Raw genomic sequence first — 21,075 nt, forward strand, 5'->3', positions numbered from 1 at the left:
ACCCTTGGGCACCGCCAGATCAGTCCTTCTGACTCTATAGAGACAGCCCCCAGCCTCCCAGGATTCTCAGGAGCCCAGCAGCTAAGGTCTGGCTTTGGCAGGTTAAGAAAAAAAAAAAAAAAAAAAAAGGGACAGAGAGTGCAAGCTGTGGGAGTCCAAGACCTGGGTTTGAATCCCAGCTCCTCAGCTTCCTGGCTGCGTGACCTTGGGCCAGTTACTCTAAGCCTGCTGGTGTCATCTTCCCACCCAGACTGCTTGTGAATATTGACAGACAGTTGAGTGGTTTCCCCTCGTACCTGACATCTAGTTAATGCCTAAGAGAAGCTAGTCCTTCCCTCCTCTGAGCACCAAGTCCCCTCCATTCTTTGGTAAACTCAATCTTCTGCCATCCTAGCTGGTAACAGCCCTCTCACCTGGTAAAACTTTGCCTTCTTCTGTGGGTCTAGAGAGGGCACTAGGCTGCCCAACCCCTGGGCCACTGCCTCCTTACCTGGGCACAGAGGGAGCACAGGATTCCAGCCCTGGAGGCAGTCAGCTCCTGACAGCAGCTAGACAAGAGGCAGCGGGCAGACAGAGGTGGGAGAGGGAGGCTGAGAGAGGAAATAGCTGTCAGCCCCAGTGCATGTGTGTTTAGGGGTGGGGTTGGGGGAGGCGGGGACAGCTGGAGAGTGAGTTGCCACACAGATGTTCAAATATCATCAATTTCCATCAATGCCGGCAGCCCCTGCTCCACCCATCCCCGCTTCATGAAGGAGACTGCAGAAGTCCAGAGGGCAGTGCAAGTGCACGTGAAAAAATCAATGTGTGCAAGAGAGTGTGAGCCCAAGTGTGACTAGGGGTGTGCTTTTGAGAGTGACCAGTGTGTAGGATAAGTGCGTGAGAAGGAGAATGTCTCATCCATCTGTTCACTGTTCCTGGGCTTCCATCTCCCGACACCAGAATCCTCAGAGAAGAAACCCCTCCAGCTGTTCTGAGTTTCCCAGGCAGTGTGGGGGCCTGTCCATGAGGGACCCGAGGGCTCTAAGGCCAGGAAAGTACAGTGGGGTAGTGGGGGCAGTGGCAAGAACGCAGTCCAAGAGGTCAGTCACTTCTGTTTGCTGAGCCCTGGGGTTGTCATCTGTGAACGGGAGCAGTAACATCGGCCTTACAGGCTGTGGTAAGGGTTGAATGAGATGGATTGCACAAAGCTCGTGGCACACAGTAAGTGCTTATAAAAATCAGCTTCCTTCTCCTCTGAGGGAAAAATGAATATAGGCTCTAAGGCAAAGGTCATATAGCTTTTATTTAAAACAGGCTCAATTTTGGGAGGCCGAGGCGGATGGATCACTTGAGGTCAGGAGTTCAAGACCAGACTGGCCAATGTGGCAAAACCCCTGTCTGTACTAAAAATACAAAACTCAGCCGGGCGTGGTGGCACATGCCTGTAACCCCAGCTACTTGGGAGGCTGAGGCATGAGAATCGCTTAAACCCAGGAGGTGGAGGTTGCATTGAGCCGAGATCACACCACTGCACTCCAACCTGGGTGACAGAGTAAAAACTCCATCTCAAAAAAAAAAAATGGAAATTTAAACTAAAAAACAAAAACAAACAAACAAAAAAAACACACAGGCTCAAAGCCCTAGGATAAGAGAAGTTTGCATTTCATTGTTCCCTAACTCCTTACTCTCATTTGCTGACCAAGCTTCCTGGGGTCAGGACCATCCCTTCAACCTCAGCATCTCAGCACCTAATGGATACTCATTAAAACATTTTAAGAACTCAATATCCCTGTATCGACGCAAAGGCACCTCCCATGAGATGGACAGCACAAGCATCTTCCATTTAGGCCTAGTCTTAACGCAGAGACTAATGCATAATACGCTCTTGCTGAGAGGCTACCATCATGAGTGGAAAATGAGTAAAATGCTATGCCCTTGTGATGGGGATAATACATCTCACTGTAGCCCAATATGGCAGATCAGTAAGAGCCTTGGTGATCCAAATCATTAACAATTGGAAAATGTCCCCTCTCCTCCAGGTCAGGGAAGGCTTGATTTCCAAAGACAAATGCCTGCAGCCCTCCAGAGAACATAGGTGGATGATTCCATTCTGCATGGGGAAAGTGCCCTCTTTTCCACCCACCCCGGACGCCCAAGCCACTGAACCACAGACAAGGCCACGTGTGCCTTGTCTGCGCACAGAGAGTGTCAGGCTGTGGTTAAGCCCAGGGACTCTGGGGCCAGACCACCAGTGTCTGGATCTGGCACTGCCACTCCTCAGCTATGTGATCTTGGGCAAGTAACTTCACAGCAGTAAAATATGAACTTTAAATGGTGTTCCTTCTGCACAGTCCCACCCTCAAAGGACAGGGGTTGGAGCCCAGATTTATCTTTGGACTAAGAAAAAGAATCACCCCTTCCCCACCACCCCACCCCACAGACACATCTCAGCACCAGGGCATCAGGCTTGAGATAAGGCACAGCCCTTCCTCTGGATCTCAGCCCACCCTTGACCCTTCCACTGGTATCCTTGTACAGTGAACATCCTGCACAACCTCTCCTGGCCACCCTGCTGAGGTGCTTCTTTTCTGGCTAAAAAACCCTTACTCATCTGCCCCTTCTCAGTCCTTGTTTCCAGTCCTGTAATCACTGTAGTGACTCATGTCCAGCCCCAGTGCAAGTGTGTTTCTCTCTAAAGAAAACCCAGTGTGTGTGTTCTCTCTAAAGAAAATGTATTACTAAGTAAACAAAAAAAGCTACTAAGCTTAAAGTTACCAAAACAAGTTCCAGATGAGCAGGGCCCAGAGGCATTTTCTGAAGAAGAGCTGTGCCCTGCCTTATCCCATGGCTTGTGTCCCCCAGGACTGGGAGAAAGATGCAGCTGCACTCAGGCTCAGGCCCTAGTCCCTAAATTACAACCTCCTCCAAGGCTTGGAACTTAACATCAGAGGCAGTAAGAGCGGAAGTCGGGTCCCTCGCTGCCTCAGCATCACCTTCTGCCGTGGAGGAGATGAATCTGAGCCTGTCGCTTCCTGGCACACGGGACCTCTGCTGCGTCTCTGCTGCCCATGGGAGCTGTCCAGATTCCCAACCTAGCATTCAAGGCCTCTCAGGATCCAGTGCACCAACCACCAGTCCCTGCACCCCCTTCCTCATGTCCACAGCTACCGCATCCTTTCTTTCCCCACCTCCATGCCTAGGCACGTGCTGCTGGGAATGCCACTTCCCCTCCACGACTCATCCTGCAGGACCTCTTTCTGAGACCACCAATGTCACTAGATCCTCAGAGGATACTTACAGCATCAATGTTTAACAAATACAGCCAAGGGAGCAAAGGAATGAAGGAGGGGCAGATGGAGCCCCCAGGCATAGGCCCAGCCCAGATGGGCTTTCTTCTCCCTCTAGGTGGGTTTTTAATGTTCCTTTCTGGCCACTTTAAAGAAGTCAGTCAAACAGGAAGTGAGATGCAGGGCAGGAAGCAGGGTGAGGCCTGACCTGGGATCCTCCAGCCCCTTGCTCGGAGGCCCTCGAGCTACCCACACCCAGTAGAGGAGCAGCATGGCAGGGCCCCAAATGATACCTTGGGGAGGCCCAGGTTGAGTTCCCTGGTGCCACCATCACCCACAGGACTCCTCGCATGGCCAACAAGCCCCTCGGTGATCCAGTCCCACCCAAGCCTCCCCTGGCATTGCTGCCACTCCCTAGTGGCATCCTGTCATCAGCCAGCACTCACCACTGTCCCCTCCTGTCCTGTGCACACCAGGCTTTTTCTGTACACACCAGGCTGTTTCTGTGCACACCAGGCTGTTTCTGTGCCCTGGCTTATGCTGTTTGTGCTCTGCTCTGGAATGCCTTTTCTTCCCTTGGCCTCTCAGTGAACTCCTATTCATCCTTCAAAACCCTGGTTAGAGGTTGCCTCCTCTGGGAAGCCTTTGCTGATTCTCTCAGACAGACCCACTTGCTGTCCCTCCCTCCCACATCTCCACTTCACTTGACCTGCAGCCCCCCTTGTCTTCCCTGGTAACTCTTGTTCACACAACTGTTCACCACCCTCATGAGCCACCTGAAGACAAGAGACTTATTCCTGTTTTATCTTCTCACCTCCAAAGGCAAGCAGAGGGCCTGACACATGAGAGGGGTCCCAACAAATATTTGCTGAACAGAATGAATCTCTAAAATTGGCTTCCCTGTGCATACCTCAAAGGACCCCAGTCCCTTGTGGTGACCCATTCTGGGACCTTTTTTTTTTTTTTTTTTTTTTGAGACTGAGTCTCGCTCTGTCACACAGGCTGGAGTGCAGTGGCCCTATCTTGGCTCACTGCAACCTCCGCCTCCCGGGTTGAAGCGACTCTCTTGCCTCAGCCTCCCAAGTAGCTGGGACTGCAGGCGTGCACCACCGCACCCGGCTAATTTTTGTATTTTTAGTAGGAAGGGGTTTCACCATGTTAGCCTGCCTGGTCTCAAACTCCTGACATCAGGTGATCTGCCTGCCTCAGCCTCCCAAAGTCCTGGGATTACAGGCCTGAGCCACTGTGTCCGGCCCCATTCTGGAACCTTTCTTACCCATGGTCTGGTGCAATTCTCCATGGCTCTGTCTTCACCTGCAGTGGGTACAACCTTGGGGACTGATCGCTTTATAGTAGGAAGGAAGACAAGAAGGCAGAGCAGGCAGAGGCAGCCGTGGCCTGGGCTCAGGCCCACACATGTGCCAGGCAATCGTCGCAGAAACAACAGTGGTGTATTTGTTTCCTCGGGCTGTCAGAACAAACTACCACAAACGTGGCAGCTTTAAACAACAGAGACTTACTCTCTTACAGTCTGGAAGCCAGAGTCTGTAATCAGATGTCAGCACTTCCTCCGAAAGCTCTAGAAAAGGAGACTTTCTTGGCCCCTCCAGCTTCTGGTGGCTCCAGGCGTCCCTTGGCTTGGGGCTGCATCACTGCAGTCTCTACCTCCTCTTTACCCGGCCTTCCCCCTCCCTCTTTTCATGTGTCTCTCATAGAGTACTGGTCACTGGACTTAGGGCTCATCTGGATCATCCAGGGTGCTCTCATCTTGAGATTCTTAAATCGATTACATCTGCAAAGTCCTCTTATCCAAATAAGGCCACATTCACAGGTTCCAGGGGTTAGGTTGTGGACATGTCTTTTGAGGGCCACCATTCAACACATTGAAAGCAACAATAGCTTCTGGGTACGCTGGCTCATGCCTGCAATCCCAGCACTTTGGGAGGATGAGGCAGACAGATCACTTGAGATCAGGAGTTCGAGACCAGCCTAGCCAACAGGCAAAACCCCATCTCTACTAAAAATACAAAAATTAGCCAGGTGTGATGGTGCACGCCTGTAATACCAGCTATTCGGGAGGCTGAGGCAGGAGAATCGCTTGAACCCAGGAGGCGGAGGTTATGGTGAGCCGAGATCCTGCCACTCCACTCCAGCCTGGGTGACAGAGCGAGAAGCCATCTCAAAAAAAAAAAAAAAAAATGAAAACAGTAATAGCTAACACTTATGGGGCACTCACTATGTGCCAACGTAAGGCTGAACCTTGCTCATGGATGAGCTCACCAAATATTCACGCACACCCTCTGAGTTAGGTACCACTATCATCGTCATTCACCAAGGGGAAAACTGAGGCTCAGAGAGCTTAAGCAACCCTACCAAGCCTGCTCAGCTGGGGAGCAGAGGAGCTGGAGTTCAGAGCCACGTGGTCCAGCAGTAGAGCCCAGCTCTTCGCAGCTGATGAGATTCTCTGAGGTTCTTTGTTCCCTCAGGGGAAGCAGGGCTGCCTGTCTTCAGTTAAATGCGCTCCCACTGGCCTTCTGGGAGCATCTCTGTGGTGAGCATGATCCATACACACACACACAGCTGGCACTGCTCTTGGGTTACTCTGCAGGCCCCGGAGTGAGGCAGCCTGCTTCCTGCTGGTTTCCTGGCATGCATGGATCCCCTGAAAGGGGATTTTGTCTTTCCAGCCTAGAGAGGCTCCATCCTCCTCCAGTGCCTTCCCTAGGCTCTATTCACAGAGGAGACAGGGCAAGCAACTGATACTTACACGGCGCCCCACTTAGGTGGACTGTATTCTTAGTTCCATTTTATAGATTAAGAAACTCAAGTTCCAACTGGGTGCAGTGGCTCATGCCTGTAATCCCAGCACTTTGGGAGGCTGAGGCGGGCGGATCGCAAGGTCAGGAGATCGAGACCATCCTGGCTAACACGGTGAAACCCTGTCTCTACTAAAAATATAAAAAATTAGCCGGGCATGGTGGCCGGCGCCTGTAGTCCCAGCTACTCGGGAGGCTGAGGCTGGAGAATGGCGTGAACCAGGAGGCAGAGCTTGCAGTGAGCCGAGATCGCGCCACTGCACTCCAGCCTGGGCGATAGAGTGAGACTCTGTCTCAAAACAAAACAAAACAAAAAAAAAGAAAGAAAGAAAAGAAACTGAAGTTCCATTAAAAAAAAAAATTCATAGGTTAAAAACAGAAAGAAAGAAATGAACAAACAGGTTTACAAAGAGGCCAAGTGGCCAGGTGTGGAGGCTCATGCCTGTAATCCCAGCACTTTGGGAGACAGAGGCGGGCAGATTGCTTGAGCCCAGGAGTTTGAGACCAGCCTGGGCAATATAGCAAGACCCCATCTCTAAAAAAAAACCCAAAAACCAGAAGCCAAGTGGATAAAGCCAAGATTCCAAGTCAAGTCACCTCCATCTGACCCTCTCTCCTTATCAATAAAAATAATCGGGGTTGTAATGGCTATTGTGTTCAAATGATGACCATGTGCAGACCCTGTTCTGCCTGCTTCACATGGATTATCTCATTTAATCCTCAGAGCAACCCTACAATTTAGGTGCTATTATAACCCCATTTTATAGATGAGGAAAGCAAGTCACAGAGCAGGGAAGGGACTTTTCCAAGGTCTCCAGTGGGTGAGCAGAGGAGCTGGGATCCTCCCAGGCTGATGAGTCTTAGTGTCCATGAGTCTTTGCAAGAACGTAGAGTCGTAACCGAGGGCTCAGGGCGCTCGTGCTCGCTCACTCTCTCTCTCTCGGATACTCTGGTACCCTTTTCCCAAAGGTGTTCTGCCCTTGGCCCTGAGGAAGCCCCCCTTCTCTTTCCCTGCCCATTTCCAGCACCTTGGGAGACGCACTTTCCCCATGGGTCCATGACCAGTGGGGAAACACCTCTCCGTGTCTTATCTAATTGCATCCCCACCATAATCATTCTCATCCTTACTCTCCAGATAGAGGAAAAAAGCCGGTAAGTGACTTCCAAGGGCCCTTGTGCTCATAAACAGTGAGCACCAGGCAAAATCCAGGCCTCTCAAAGACTCCAGCTGATTCTCTCTCTGGCCCCTAAAAGCCCCCATTAGGAAAAGTTCTCTCTTATGATAGCAAATAAATGCAGAAGGAAGGATAGAGTTAGAGAACCACCACCCACTTGGCAACCACCACACTAGCCAGTGAACATTTGAAGAGGAGCAGGATTGATTACATAGTCTCAAAGTATCTCCCTGTAAGATACTCATGAATTACAAAGAGAAACATCATTACTTTATGGTGGAGAAACCTGGCAGACACCACCTTATCCAAGTGATCAAAGTCACATCAGCAATAACAGGACAAGCCAGCGGGGTATGCCTCGAGATACTGAGAAGGACACAACATCACTTCTGTACAAGCTGAATTGTATCCCCCCAAAATTCATATGCGAAATCCCTAACCCTCCACCCCCATCCCTCAGAATGTGACTGTATTTGGAGATAGAGCCTTTAAAGATGTGATTTAAGATTGAGCCCCTTAAGGTGGCCCTAATCCAATCTGACTGGTGTCCTTAGAAGAAGAGGAAATTTGTTTTTGTTTTTTGGGATGGAGTTTCACTCTGTCTTCCAGACTGGAGTGCAGTGGTGCCATCTTGGCTCCCTGCAACCTCCACCTCCCAGGTTCAAGTGATTCTCCCACCTCAGCCTCCTGAGGAGCTGGGATTGCAGGTGTGCACCACCACACCCAACTAATTATTTTGTATTTTTAGTAGAGATGGGGTTTCACCATGTTGGCCAGGCTGGTCTCAAACTCCTGACCTCAAGTGATCTGCCCACCTCGGCCTCCCAAAGTGCTAGGATTACAGGCGTGAGCCACCGTGCCAGCCAGAAGAAGAGGGAATTTGACCATTCAAAGAGACATCAAGGACGCACCAGCACAGGGGAAAGACCACGTGAGGACTCAGTGAGAAGACGGTTGTCTGCAGGCCAAAGATAGAGGCCTCAGGAGCAACCAGACCTGCCGCCACTTTGACCTAGCACATCCAGGCTCCAGAGCTGTGAGAAAAAGACTGTTATTTAAGCCACTCAGTCTGTATTTTGTTACAGCAGCCAAACAGACTAATACAAGGCCAAGATGCATCAACTACATCTAAGGTAACCAGGAGAAAACACCAGACAAACCCAAACTGAGGGCCATTCTGCAAAATCATCTGGCTGTACTCAAAAATGTCAAGGGTATGAAAGACAAAAGAAGATAGAAGGGCGGTCCCAGATCAGAGGAGGCCAAGAGGCACGCCAGCGAGACTCTGAGCCTGGATTGGACCCTGCGGACTCCCAAAACCACTGTACTCCTTTGCCATGAAAGTCACGGTTAGGACAGTCGGCAGATGTTGAGTAATTGTCAGAGCAGGAGCACCGTCATCTCGGACAAATACTGCCACTTTAAGCTCCAGCTCCCTTTCTAGCCTCATGCATTTCAAGGAAATCACTTCTCTTCTAACTACAACAGCCAGAAAGAGCAGACAGTAAAATACAGATAAGACAGCTCTGGCACAGAGCGGGGTGGAGGGAAGGTCTCTTTGGTAACTGCCAAACTTCACCCTCACACAATGAGCCCCAGTAAAACAGTGGGCCTTAATAAGCACATTCCTTTTCCTTCAGGGGCACTAAGATAGGGAAGCTAAAAGCAGACTCGGGGGATAGGCCTGTAGCTGCAGAAAGATATATGGGAACAGACACACAACTCTCCCTCCCAGATACGCACAGCAAAGAGAGACAGAAGCAGTCCAAGCCTCTGATAAACTCCCCCGCCCTGAATCCTTAAAAACTCTTAATCTGTAAGAGAGTGGGGCTCTGATCTAACTCGGCCAGCCGCCCCTCTCAGGTTTACTCAACATAAACCTGTCCCTGTTGCCTGTTGAACCGCCCTTTCATGTTTCTTTCCTCTTTATTTCTTACAATAATGTCTGCAGATTAGATCGTTGTGTTTATACCACTGTTGGTTTCCTGATTTTGATCATTTGACTGTAGGGGTGATTTGTTTTTTTAGGAAATGTATACTGAAGCAATTAGAGGTAAAGGGGAATCTGTCATTTCTGCAACTGACTCTTGAATGATATGGAAGAATGTGTGCGTGTGCATGCGTGCGTGTCTGCACACACGCACAGAGAGAAAGCGGGAGCTACAGCAAATGTAAAAAGTGAACAGTGAACATCTGAGGAATCTGGAGGAGGCTATATGGAAATTCTGCAAATCTGAAATAATTTCGAAATTAAAAGTTTAAAACTTCCACATCGTCCCTCAGGGAAAATCCACCCCACTCCCCGCTCCTGCCTGGCTCCTCTCCTTCCCCTCCTAGTCCTTCCCTCGCCAGCACCCTCAGCCTGCCTGGAGTCCTTGTCCTGGACCTTTGTGTGACCTGCTTCCTCCCTCCTCCTCCAGCTCTGCTCTCCCCAGATCCCCATTGCACCATCCCTGTCCTCCCCGCCTCCTCCCACCTCTGCTCAGGACCCCTTTCCTCCAAAAACACTTCCATGTCGCCCACCCTCGATGCTGTGTTGGGTGCCTCTTCCCACTGTGCTCCCAGAGGGACTCCCACCCCGCCCCACCAAGCTTTCCCAGCTGAGCTTTAATCACAGTAGAAGTGAATTATTGCCAAGCATTAAATCATTACTGCACCTGGTACCCATGACTTGTCTCTTTGTGTCTTCCTATCCACCATGTGGGCAAGGAAAGCATTATCACCCCCAGTTTACAAACAGGAAACCTGAGGCTCAGAATAGATAATGCATCTGAGTCACAGCTAAGAAAGTGGTTGGGGCACCATTAGAACCAACTTTTTTTGTTTAAACTTTTATTTTAGGTTCAGGGTTACTTATGCAGGTTTGTTATATAGGTAAATGCATGTCCAGAGGGATTGTTGTACAGATTGTTTCATCACCCAGATACTAAGCCTAGCACCCAATAGTTATTATTTCCACCCTTCTCCTTCCTCTTACCCTCTACCCTTCAATAGGCCCCAGTGTGTGCCATTCCCCTCTATGTGTCCATATGTTCTCATCATTTAGCCTTCAGTTATAAGTGAGAACATGTGGTATTGGTTTCTGTTCCTGCATTTGTTTGCTAAGGATAATATCCTCCAGCTCCATCCATGTTCTTGCAAGAGACGTGATCTCATTCTTTTTTATGGCTGCATAGTATTCCATGGTGTATGTGTACCACATTTTCCTTTTTTTTCTTTTTCTTTTTTTTTTTTTGAGACAGAGTCTCGCTCTGTCGGCCAGGCTGGAGTGCAACAGCACAATCTCGGCTCACTGCAACCTCCGTCTCCTGGGTTCAAGCGATTCTCCTGCCTCAGCCTCCTGAGTAGCTGGGACTACAGGTGCGTGCCACCACACCCAGCTAATTTTTGTATTTTTAGTAGAGACAGGGTTTCACCGTGTTAGCCAGGATGGTCTCGATCTCCTGACCTCGTGATCCGCCCGCCTCGGCCTCCCAAAGTGCTGGGATTACAGGCGTGAGCCACCGTGCTCAGCATGTACCAGATTTTCTTTATTGAGTCTACCATTGATGGGCATTTGATTCCATGTCTTGGCTATTGTGAATCATGCTGCACTGAACATATGCACGCAGGTTCAGTGTCTTTATGATAGAACAATTTATATTCCTTTGGATATATACCCAGTAATGCGATTTCTGCATCAAATGATAGTTCTGTTTTCAGCTCTTTGAGGAATCACCACACTCCCACAGTGGTCGAACCAATTTACACTCCCACCAAGAGCGTATAAGCATTCCTTTTTCTCTGCAACCTCACCAGAACCGGGCTCTTAGCTATCAAGCCTCTTGCTCTCCCCTTCCAGCAGCTGCTAATTATAATAGCTGCATTTTCTAATGTTTGCTGAGCTCAAACGCTGCTGGGCCCTAGGCTAATCACTTGCAGGAATCAGTGCCAGGACGTGGGGCTGGTGATAGTCCCTTCCTCAGAGGATGGTCAGGCGGTATAAGGAGCTAACACAAGCAAGGCCTGGCACTGTAATCATGGCAGACCACAGGCCATTCTTGTTGTTTCCAGCCACTTTTATGTCTTAGAACTGTTCTAGATTTACAGAACTGAGAAGATAGTACAGACAGTTCCCATACACCACAGGCCCAGTTTACCCCATAACTGATCTTGAGTATGATACATTTATTACAACTAATGAACAAACAAATGTGGACACATTATTATTAACTAAAATCCACTTTCTTCACTTTTACTGCCTTTTTCTGTTCCATGATCCCATCCAGATGCCACATTACATTTAGTTGTCCTTGTTATTTTTTATTAGTCATAGTCATCATCATACTGACCGGCTGAATCCTCAGGAGAGCCCTTGGAGGTGCTACTGGTCTGTTTACTCACCTGCAGTCCCCATTCCGCTGCCAGCTCTGAGGGCTGTGTCTTCCTGGTCTTGCTCTAACACCCCTAAAGCCCTGCCTGAGGAGCTGTGACTGCACTAACCAGGCCGGCAGCTCCCAGTGGTCCTGAGGCCTCAAGGCAGGAAGGAGGACCTGGAGAGCCTGTTGGGGCAGGAAGGGAATGCAGAAAGGCTGGGGTGAGAGGGAGACGGTGGAGGGCCTGAGGTCTGCAGTGCCACCTCCTAGCCCTGGATCCCTTCCCACAGCCCATCTGCAACCTCAGGTTTCTGGAAAGCTCCCTCCTCCCTTCCAAAGCCACAGCTGTGAGACAGAAAGCCAGGGTGAGGGGCCACGTGCAGCTTTCTGCCTCCCGCTGCCTTTGGAGCAGGAGTTTCACCACAGCCCCTGGTGGCCAGGTGGGTGCTCCTCCAGGTGGGCCCCCTTTGCCCTTACAGGCACCCACTTGCCACCTCCTCCATAAAAGGCCTGGGCCCAGCTCTGGTGGCGAGGGAGTAGGGGGTGTGTCTGTGGCGTTTCATGGCAGGAGGCTCAGCCACAACCTGGGGTTACCGTGTGGCCCTGCTACTGCTGGTCGCCACCCTGGGGCTGGGTAGGCGGCTCCAGCCCGACCCTGGCCTCCCAGGCCTCCGGCACAGCTACGACTGTGGGATCAAGGGAATGCAGCTGCTGGTGTTCCCCAGGCCAGGCCAGACTCTCCGCTTCAAGGTGGTGGGTGAGTGCTGGCAGAGTCCTGGCCCCTGCCTCCCTGGCCACAGGCTGCTGCCAGAAGGGAGCTGGGACCCTTCCCCTGAAGGAGCAAGAACAGAGGCCTCCCTCCAGCCTGGGGGTGTCCAGCCCCCCACCCCCTCACCACAGAAAAGGGCAAGGAGGAGAATCATCACCCAGGGCAGCTTCTCCCACGTTAGTGTGCATGGGAAACACCTGGCCACCTTGTTGAGGTACAGGTTCTGATTCAGTGGACCTGGGGCAGGGCCAAGCCTCTGCATTTCTTTTTTTTTTTTTTTTTTTTTTCTGAGGCAGTCTCACTTCTTTCAATCTGTTCTCCAGGCTTGAGTGCAGTTGGCACGATCTCAGCTCACTGCAACCTCCACCACCCAGGTTCAAGCAATTCTCCTGCCTCAGCCTCTTAGTAGCTGGGACTACAGGTGTGTGCCACCACGCCCAGCTACTTTTTGTATTTTTAGTAGAGATGGGGTTTCACGATATTGGTCAGGCTGGTCTCGAACTCCTGACCTCAGGTGATCCACCTGCCTCAGCCTCCCAAAGTGCTGGGGTTATAGGCGTGAGCCACTGCACCCAGCCTAGGCTCTGCATCTCTAACCACACTCAGTCAAAACTGAGGCTGAGGGTCCATAAACCACTTCCAGCAGCAGGACCTAGTAGGCGTGGCCTGGTGTGGGTTTAGAACTGGGGTTTGGATCTGCAGCTTCTAAACGGGATGATTTTGGACAACTGACCTGACTCATAAGCCTCTGTTTCCTCATCTGCAAGGTGGGGAAGATGAACCTGGCCGTGCTCATGGAACAAGGGCATGGGGACATGCCCACACCCAGGGAATGCCCAGGCTGTTCTGGGGCAACAAGCAGGATGGACACCTAGGGGGTGTCTCCAAGCAACTGCAGCAGCCACAGTTAACCTGGGAAATGGGTTCAGATCTTTCTACAAAGCCCAGGATTCAAATCCTCATTCTGCCCCTCATTGTGTGCACCTGAGAAAGCTCACGCACCCTCCCTTCCTCAGCTGCCTCAGCCACAGGATGTGGATAACTAAGCTTAAAAGAAGTGATGTGAAATACTCAGGCCAGTGCCTGAGACCCTGTGTATCCCTTCTCCACCTCATCTTCGTGCCTGCCTGCTGCCGTGTGCTGTGAGCAGGGAACCCTAGCTAGAAAGATCCTAAGACCCTCCCATCCCCTTACAGCTGTGGAAACTGAGAGCAGAGAGGGGAGGGGGCTTGCCCAAGACCACACAACAAACTAATAGCAAAGCTAAGGCAAGAACCCAGGTCTCCTGGCTGCTGAGTGGGAACTCCTTCCGAGACCCCAGCAACCTCTCCCTGCACCCTTCAACATCCCTGGCCCCTCCCCTTCCCCCACTGCAGATGAATTTGGGAACCGATTTGATGTCAACAACTGCTCCATCTGCTACCACTGGGTCACCTCCAGGCCGCAGGAGCCTGCAGTCTTCTCAGCCGATTACAGAGGCTGCCACGTGCTGGAGAAGGTAGGGGTTGTTCATGCTCTGGCACAGGGGCAAGCTTGTCCTAGTGTCATGTCAGGCTGAAGAGGCCCCTCATGAACCAGAAAGGAGCCAAAGCCGAAGATCTGTTGAGCTGGTGGGTGAGGGAAACTAAGTTCTGGAAGGTACTTTCTGGAATCCACCATGAATCCAGCTCCCTGCCTAACGGCCTGCTCAGCTCTCGTGGGCCCGTCCCCTGCCTGGGTATGCTAGGGGGCCTCACCTTGCTGCTCTATGATGGCCTCTCACCTGCAGGATGGGCGTTTCCACCTGAGGGTGTTCATGGAGGCTGTGCTGCCCAATGGTCGTGTGGATGTGGCACAAGACGCTACTCTGATCTGTCCCAAACCTGACCCCTCCCGGACTCCGGACTCCCAGCTGGCACCACCCGCCATGTTCTCTGTCTCAACCCCACAAACCCTTTCCTTCCTCCCCACCTCTGGCCATACCTCCCAAGGCTCTGGCCATGCCTTTCCCAGCCCACTGGACCCAGGGCACAGCTCTGTCCACCCAACCCCTGCTTTACCATCCCCTGGACCTGGACCTACCCTCGCCACCCTGGCTCAACCCCACTGGGGCACCTTGGAACACTGGGATGTGAACAAACGAGATTACATAGGTACGCAGGACATCTGAGTGTACTTACCCTCTGTCTGGGGACTTCTGGAGTACAGGGTGGCCTAACAGCCTTTTACTGGGCTCTAAGCCATTTCTTTTTTTGTTTTTTTCTTTTTTTAGAAAAAGATTATTCTTTTATTCCTTTGTAGTATTTGGAAAACAGCTTTAAACATGTATAGGTATACTAAAGCTAGAAGAGGTCTTGTAAATTTGTTTCCTAACTTTAGGCAGAAACTCATTGAAACCATTGCCAGCAACACCTGATTCTCAGAAAATATTCTCTAGAAATTTCAGTAATATTCAGTTTTGAGGGAGGACATTTACTGTGTGCTCTGGAGCAGGTTCCCAAGATTCAATTCCAGGGCCATGATTTGCAAACTGTGTGCCTTCAGCCTCATCACTCTGTCCCAACCCTAGGTACCCACCTGAGCCAGGAACGGTGCCAGGTGGCCTCAGGGCACCTCCCCTGCATCGTGAGAAGAACTTCAAAAGAAGCCTGTCAGCAGGCTGGCTGCTGCTATGACAACACCAGAGAGGTTCCCTGTTACTATGGCAACACAGGTACAACCTCCCACCCCAGCAAGATCCTGGTCCCTTGGATTCTGAAGCGGAAGGAGAGCTGTCTCCTCCAGCTGGTGGAAACTGCTTCCTATCCTCCTCCTGGAGAGCCCAACTCCCAGAGCAGATGGCAGAGGAGACCTTTAGATGGGGCGGTCACATGTCCCAGCTGGCCTTATAACAACTGTCCCAGGGAACTATTAATAGATCTACCTTACACACATCTGGACTTTCAGATCTGAAACACCCTGGTTTGGATGACAGATTATATGGTGAACCTACTTTTAGAGTGTAGTTCAACTCATTTGTCACATGGATGAGAAAATCAGTCCATAAAGGGTTTGCTGGGGCCAACACCAGCCTAAGTGGAGAGTAAGCGTCCATTCTCCCAGACCGGCACTTAAAGCCTGGCTGTCACCCAGCCATCCCGTCTCTGTGCTGGATGGACACCAAACCCCAAGGCCCTCATCTGCCTTTGTCCCAGCTACTGTCCAGTGCTTCAGAGATGGCTACTTCGTCCTCGTGGTGTCCCAAGAAATGGCCTTGACACACAGGATCACACTGGCCAACATCCACCTGGCCTATGCCCCCACCAGCTGCTCCCCAACACAGCACATGGAAGCTTTCGTGGTCTTCTACTTCCCTCTCACCCACTGTGGAACCACAATGCAGGTAGGAGCCGGGACCACAGGCTGGGGCCTGGTCCCCCACCAGAAAGCCTCACCCAGCTGTCTCTTCCCACAGGTGGCTGGCGACCAGCTCATCTATGAGAACTGGCTAGTGTCTGGCATCCACATCCAAAAGGGGCCACAGGGTTCCATCACGCGGGACAGCACCTTCCAGTAAGGGCAGCCCTCCTCCTACAGGCATGGCTGTGTGCTAGGGTGTCAGGGGGCACAGGCGAGCTCAGTACAGGCTTCGGAGCCATCTCAGCTCAAACCCAGGCTCTGCTGTTACCTGGCTATGTGATCTTAGGCAAGGGGCCCACCTCTTCCCAGCCTCCCCTGCTGGGCAGGGGAAATGTCCCTCTCTCAGGGCAGACGTGAGTGTTAAGTGGAGCCCTTCCATGCCTGGCCTGCAGGGCTTGGCTAGAAGCCCAGGGCCAGTCCTGAGAGAGCTGGAGTCCTGAGAGAGCCCTGTCTTGGTCTCTCCAAGAACCAAGCTCAAAGCAACTGAAAGCGTCCCCTTCCAGGTCCCAGGAGGAGGCTGAGGCTACGGCTGTTGCCCCTCCTAATGTCAGGTTAAGAAGCCACAGATGAAGCTGAAGATACCTCTCTGAGGATGCGGTGGGAGAGGAACTGGGTGGGGGAGGAACCCCTCATTGTTAGGGGCCTCCTGGACCTGCTGACTCAAGAGGCAAAACCAACCCAGGTGCCCAGGATACCAGTGGGGGTGACCCGAGGGAATCTGTCTGTCACGCCTGGCTCTGAACCTGTGTGACCAGGGGCAAAGCACCTAACCTTCACCCTGTGGGACGGAGCCAATGGGTTGTAGAAATCTTGTGCTTGACACTGCGTGGTTGCTGGGCATCTCCTTCCCCTTCCCGCCCTGCCGTGAGGGTTGGGGAGCAGGGGACTGTGTCACAGTTCAAATGTATTTGGCTTTAAAGCTCTAAGTAGCACAGAGGTGGTAGCTCATGCCTATGATACCAGCGCTTTGGGAGGCCTAGGTGGGAGAACTGCTGGAAGTTCAAGACTAGCCTGGGCAACACAGCGAGATCCCATTTCTATTTTTTATTTTAATTTTAAAAAACCCATAAGTTCTTATGGCCAAGTGGTGGAGGACAAGTCTGTGTCATGCCTTTAGACTCTCTGATGTAAGAGCTCTGGGAGTCAGCCAGAGGTCAACAGAGTGCCTAGGGATTCTCGGAGGGAGGCAGAAGTCAGGGGGAATCAGCTGTAGCCGGCAGGACTAGGCCAGAGAGCTCCTCAGACACAAGGCCTTCAGAACAGGGGTGAGCCACTTATACCTACTCAGCATCTCCTTGGTGCCAGGCCTCTGGGGTGCTAGGAGGGTGTTGGCCCCACCAGAGTGTGGAGGAGTGGCCACCATGGCCCTTAGGCTAGTGAGGAAGATGCTAGACACTGTGGCCTTTAGGCTGTGGCAAACCAGCTGCAACTACAAGGACAATGAAGACACAGGTGCATTATCTTGTGATCTCACTCAGTCTCAGTGCCCTCAAAGGGAGGCAGTCACAGCCATTTTACAAATGAGGACACTGAGGCTTAGGTTAGAAGACTTGCTTGTGGTCCCAAAGCCTGTAAATGCTAAGAAGACTCAAACCCAGGTCTGTCGGGAGGCAGAGCACCTAGGCTCATTCACCAGCCTCAACTGTCAGGCTCCAGGGGCCTCGAACGGCACAGCAGGCAGCTGTGGGTAGCCAGGGCAGACCCAACAAGGTGCCAGCCCCCCGAGGGCCCATCTCTATCCTGCTGTATTCTCCCACCAGGTGCAGGGCCTGGCATAACAGGCTTGAGCCATCCCAGGGAGACCAGGTGGGCAGAGGATGGGGCAGGGTGAGCTTCCTGAGCCTGCCTTGGAAATGCTGAGTATTGCTTAAGTAGCATCCATCTGCCCTGCTGGACAGTACCCTATTTGTTGCACCCACAGAGTTGGTGCCTAGTTTATTACGTAAACAGGATGCTCTGATTCTGTGTCTTCTCCCCCACCCTCTTGCACGTGGACTTCAGGCTTCATGTGCGCTGTGTCTTCAACGCCAGTGACTTCCTGCCCATTCAGGCATCCATTTTCCCACCCCCATCGCCTGCTCCTATGACCCAGCCCGGCCCCCTGCGGCTTGAGCTGCGGATTGCCAAAGGTATGCTATGCTATCCCTGCTCTCTTCTGGCCCCCACTTCCCTGATGCACAGCCCGCCCTGGCTCATGAGTCACTCTGCCTGCAGACGAGACCTTCAGCTCGTACTATGGGGAGGATGACTATCCCATCGTGAGGCTGCTCCGAGAACCAGTCCATGTGGAGGTCCGGCTTCTGCAGAGGACAGACCCCAACCTGGTCCTGCTGCTGCACCAGTGCTGGGGCGCTCCCAGTGCCAACCCCTTCCAGCAGCCCCAGTGGCCCATCCTGTCAGACGGGTGAGTGCCCCCACACTCCCCCCACCTGCTCTGCCTCCTGTAAACAGCCTCTCTGACTTCTCTTCTCAGATGCCCTTTCAAGGGCGACAGCTACAGAACCCAAATGGTAGCCTTGGACGGGGCCACACCTTTCCAGTCGCACTACCAGCGATTCACTGTTGCTACCTTCGCCCTCCTGGACTCAGGCTCCCAGAGAGCCCTCAGAGGACTGGTAAGAAGCCCCAGCTGCCGCATGCCTGGTCCCATCTGTTAAGTGGGAGGAGCTGGTTGCCAAATCCCTCTGGCACCCTGTGAACTTATATGGACAAAGTTCTGGGATGGGGCTTGGCGTCTACCAGGTGTCATGGAAAGCAGCGGGCTTCGGGTCAGCAAGAAGGTAACCCATAACCACCACCAGGAGGAAGGAAAATGATGCCTGTGCTGCAATCAGCCCTAAATCTGAACTCTAGTCATGGTGTTCTAGGGTGGCCTCGCCTCACTTCTGATTCCAGAAATGATAATGTGTTCCATGTAATTCTTTGAATTTTCTTTAACTCAGCAACTTCTCCAGAAGGTAAAGGTAGATAAACTCAGGGTATATTTAGGTTTCCTATGTAATATACAGATGGCCTCAGAGGTGACAGATGCACTTGTCCCATTGAACAACGTATCTTTCACATCACATACCCAAATCTCTAGATTCTTAAATCACTGCCTGTTATTATGTCAGATGTAGACTGATTTCACTTGGAAGCACTGGTTAGTGTGGCTTCGTTCTCATCTCTGCTGTGTGCTGCCTCCTGATCCAAGAGACACTGACCTGCCTAGATGAGGGGTGCCCATGAGTGGGGCCTCCAGGGTGCTGGGTTGGGTCAGCTCCTCCTGCTTCTGGTCCCGTAGGGCACTGCCCCTGCCCTTCTGTATCTGGAAGCGGTGGTAATCTGCCCTCCTCTCTGCCCCCAGTCACTGGTCTCCAGGGGTCACAAAGGGAGGGCAAACATCTATTATCCGGCTGCCTGGCCAAGTCCCACCTCCTTGGAATTTGCTGTCTCCCTCAGTAGGGCAGGTGGAAGGGAGAGAGCCAGCCCTCCCAGGGGCTGTGCAGCCAGAGGCAGCATTGGTGAAGCAGGCCCGCCAAGGACTGGGGCATTACGAAGTGCGGTGGTCCCCGCCTGCAGGGCACTCCACTGCAGACTTGGACCTTGGGGAGCGAGGAAGGTGTGGATTTCAAATCTGGAAGGAACACATTCAGCTCTGCACTCCCTCAGCATGGGCAGCAGTCGTCATCTTGGTCAAGCAGCTCAGATTTCTCCCTGCCTGGCCAGCAGCAGCCTTGACTTGGCCCAGCTCGGGGATCCCATGTCCTTCCCTTTGTGCTTCCTGCCCGGTGGCACTGAGCCAGCCACTTTGATGTTCTTCTCCTTCCACCAGGTTTACTTGTTCTGCAGCACCTCTGCCTGCCACACCTCAGGGCTGGAGACTTGCTCCACTGCATGCAGCACTGGCACTACAAGTGAGTCTGGGTTGCGAGTGGTATTTGTTCCTTCATACATCTTCAGGCCTGTGCCTGGCCTCTGGGCCACAGGGGCAGGAGACCAGCCCAAGATTTCATTCTTCCCCTGGGCAGGACAGCGACGATCCTCAGGTCACCGTAATGACACTGCCAGGCCCCAGGACATCGTGAGCTCTCCGGGGCCAGTGGGCTTTGAGGATTCTTATGGGCAGGAGCCCACACTTGGGCCCACAGGTAGGAGGGCTTCTGGGTGGGCCCCTCAGGCCTTACCCACTCTCAGCCCCCAAGATTGTGCTGACAAAACAGGGATGCTCCAGCCATAGCTGAGGGCAAGAGATGGTGTCACTGCAGTCAGTGGGGAACTAAGTGAAGACAGACACAGTCCACCTCATCTGCAGAAAGGCAGCTTCAGCTCTGCCCAGTGTGATACAAAGTTCTGGGGTGGAGGGGAGGGTTGGAGGGGCCTCACCCAGCCCTGCCAATCCCGTCTCTCTGACAGACTCCAATGGGAACTCCAGCCTGAGACCTCTCCTTTGGGTGGTCCTTTCGCTGCCAGCTGTTGCCCTGGTCCTTGGGTTTGGTGTCTTTGTGGGCCTGAGACAGACCTGGGCCCAGAAGCTCTGGGAAAGCAACAGACAGTGAATGGGCCCAATAAACAATCATTTCAAACCTACTGAAACCAGGTGTGGAGAAGTTATTTGTGACGACTAGAACAGAACCATTTCTTATGTGAGAAACTTCCTCCAAGTCAGCTCTGTCCTTCCAGAACTGTGACGTTGATTACAAATACTTCATATATGCCACACCCTGCACAGAGGCCAATGTCCCCCAAGGCTCAACTCGGGAGCCTCTGCCTCTCCACAAGGAACGGTGGCATTTCAGGCAGAGCAAACAGGACAAAGATACTGGAGGTTAAGACATTGACAGTCAAAGAACAGCAACAGCTGGGAACTGGGCCCCTGGCAGGAATGAATGGCTTGTGAAGGCTTGTCACCTCCTCACAGACACAGGAGTTCTGACAAGGGCATCCTCAAAGCACCCTGAGCAGCTGCTGTCATGGATAAGGGTTACTCTAAGACTGAGTTGAAGGAGCACTTCACAGACCCCCTGAGCCTGCCAGCCTACCGCTAAAGGCTGCATTTCTGACCACAGCCTCCCATCCCTTCCCCTGGCCTCCCAAGACTATCCATGTGGGAAGGGCTGGCACAGGAGGAATGGCAGCCTGCTGGCCCTGACACTGGTTGCGATGGTGGGCATGGCCACCAGACAGGTCTGTGCCAGTGCTGGCTATGCCGCTGAGCCCAGTTTGCCCATGTATGGCATGGGCCTTCATCTCTCACTTGGCAGCAAAGCCCTTTCCAGACATGTCAATCCTCTAGGTGGAGAAGGGGACAGGATGCTAGGGTTTGGCCTCAATGGG

The 21,075-nt window shown here is 52.3% G+C and overlaps 2 protein-coding genes across 3 annotated transcripts in view; one reads left to right on the top strand and one right to left on the bottom strand.

Annotated features, from left to right (window-relative positions):
- The window catches only part of PTGDR2 (prostaglandin D2 receptor 2), a 39,313-nt gene that overhangs the window by 4,129 nt on the left and 14,109 nt on the right, over positions 1-21,075 (bottom strand). The window contains exon 1 of one of the 2 annotated variants that reach the window (XM_008951765.4): positions 491-7,419. The exons of the other annotated variant lie outside the window; for it this stretch is intronic. The gene's annotated coding sequence lies outside the window, so the exon portion shown is untranslated. Of the gene's footprint in view, positions 1-490; positions 7,420-21,075 lie in introns of those variants that run through there. 2 annotated transcript variants of the gene reach the window in all.
- Positions 12,029-20,795, top strand: ZP1 (zona pellucida glycoprotein 1). The gene is made up of 12 exons (XM_003826328.4): positions 12,029-12,369; positions 13,758-13,879; positions 14,150-14,513; positions 14,930-15,073; positions 15,555-15,742; positions 15,815-15,912; positions 17,761-17,888; positions 17,974-18,163; positions 18,233-18,374; positions 19,574-19,655; positions 19,770-19,889; positions 20,155-20,795. Exons 1-12 carry the CDS (start codon positions 12,174-12,176, stop codon positions 20,295-20,297), a joined length of 1,917 nt encoding a protein of 638 aa, XP_003826376.3. The 5' UTR covers positions 12,029-12,173; the 3' UTR covers positions 20,298-20,795.

This window comes from Pan paniscus, chromosome 9 (assembly GCF_029289425.2).
Source record: "Pan paniscus chromosome 9, NHGRI_mPanPan1-v2.0_pri, whole genome shotgun sequence".
In the NCBI taxonomy this organism is placed as follows: domain Eukaryota; kingdom Metazoa; phylum Chordata; class Mammalia; order Primates; family Hominidae; genus Pan; species Pan paniscus.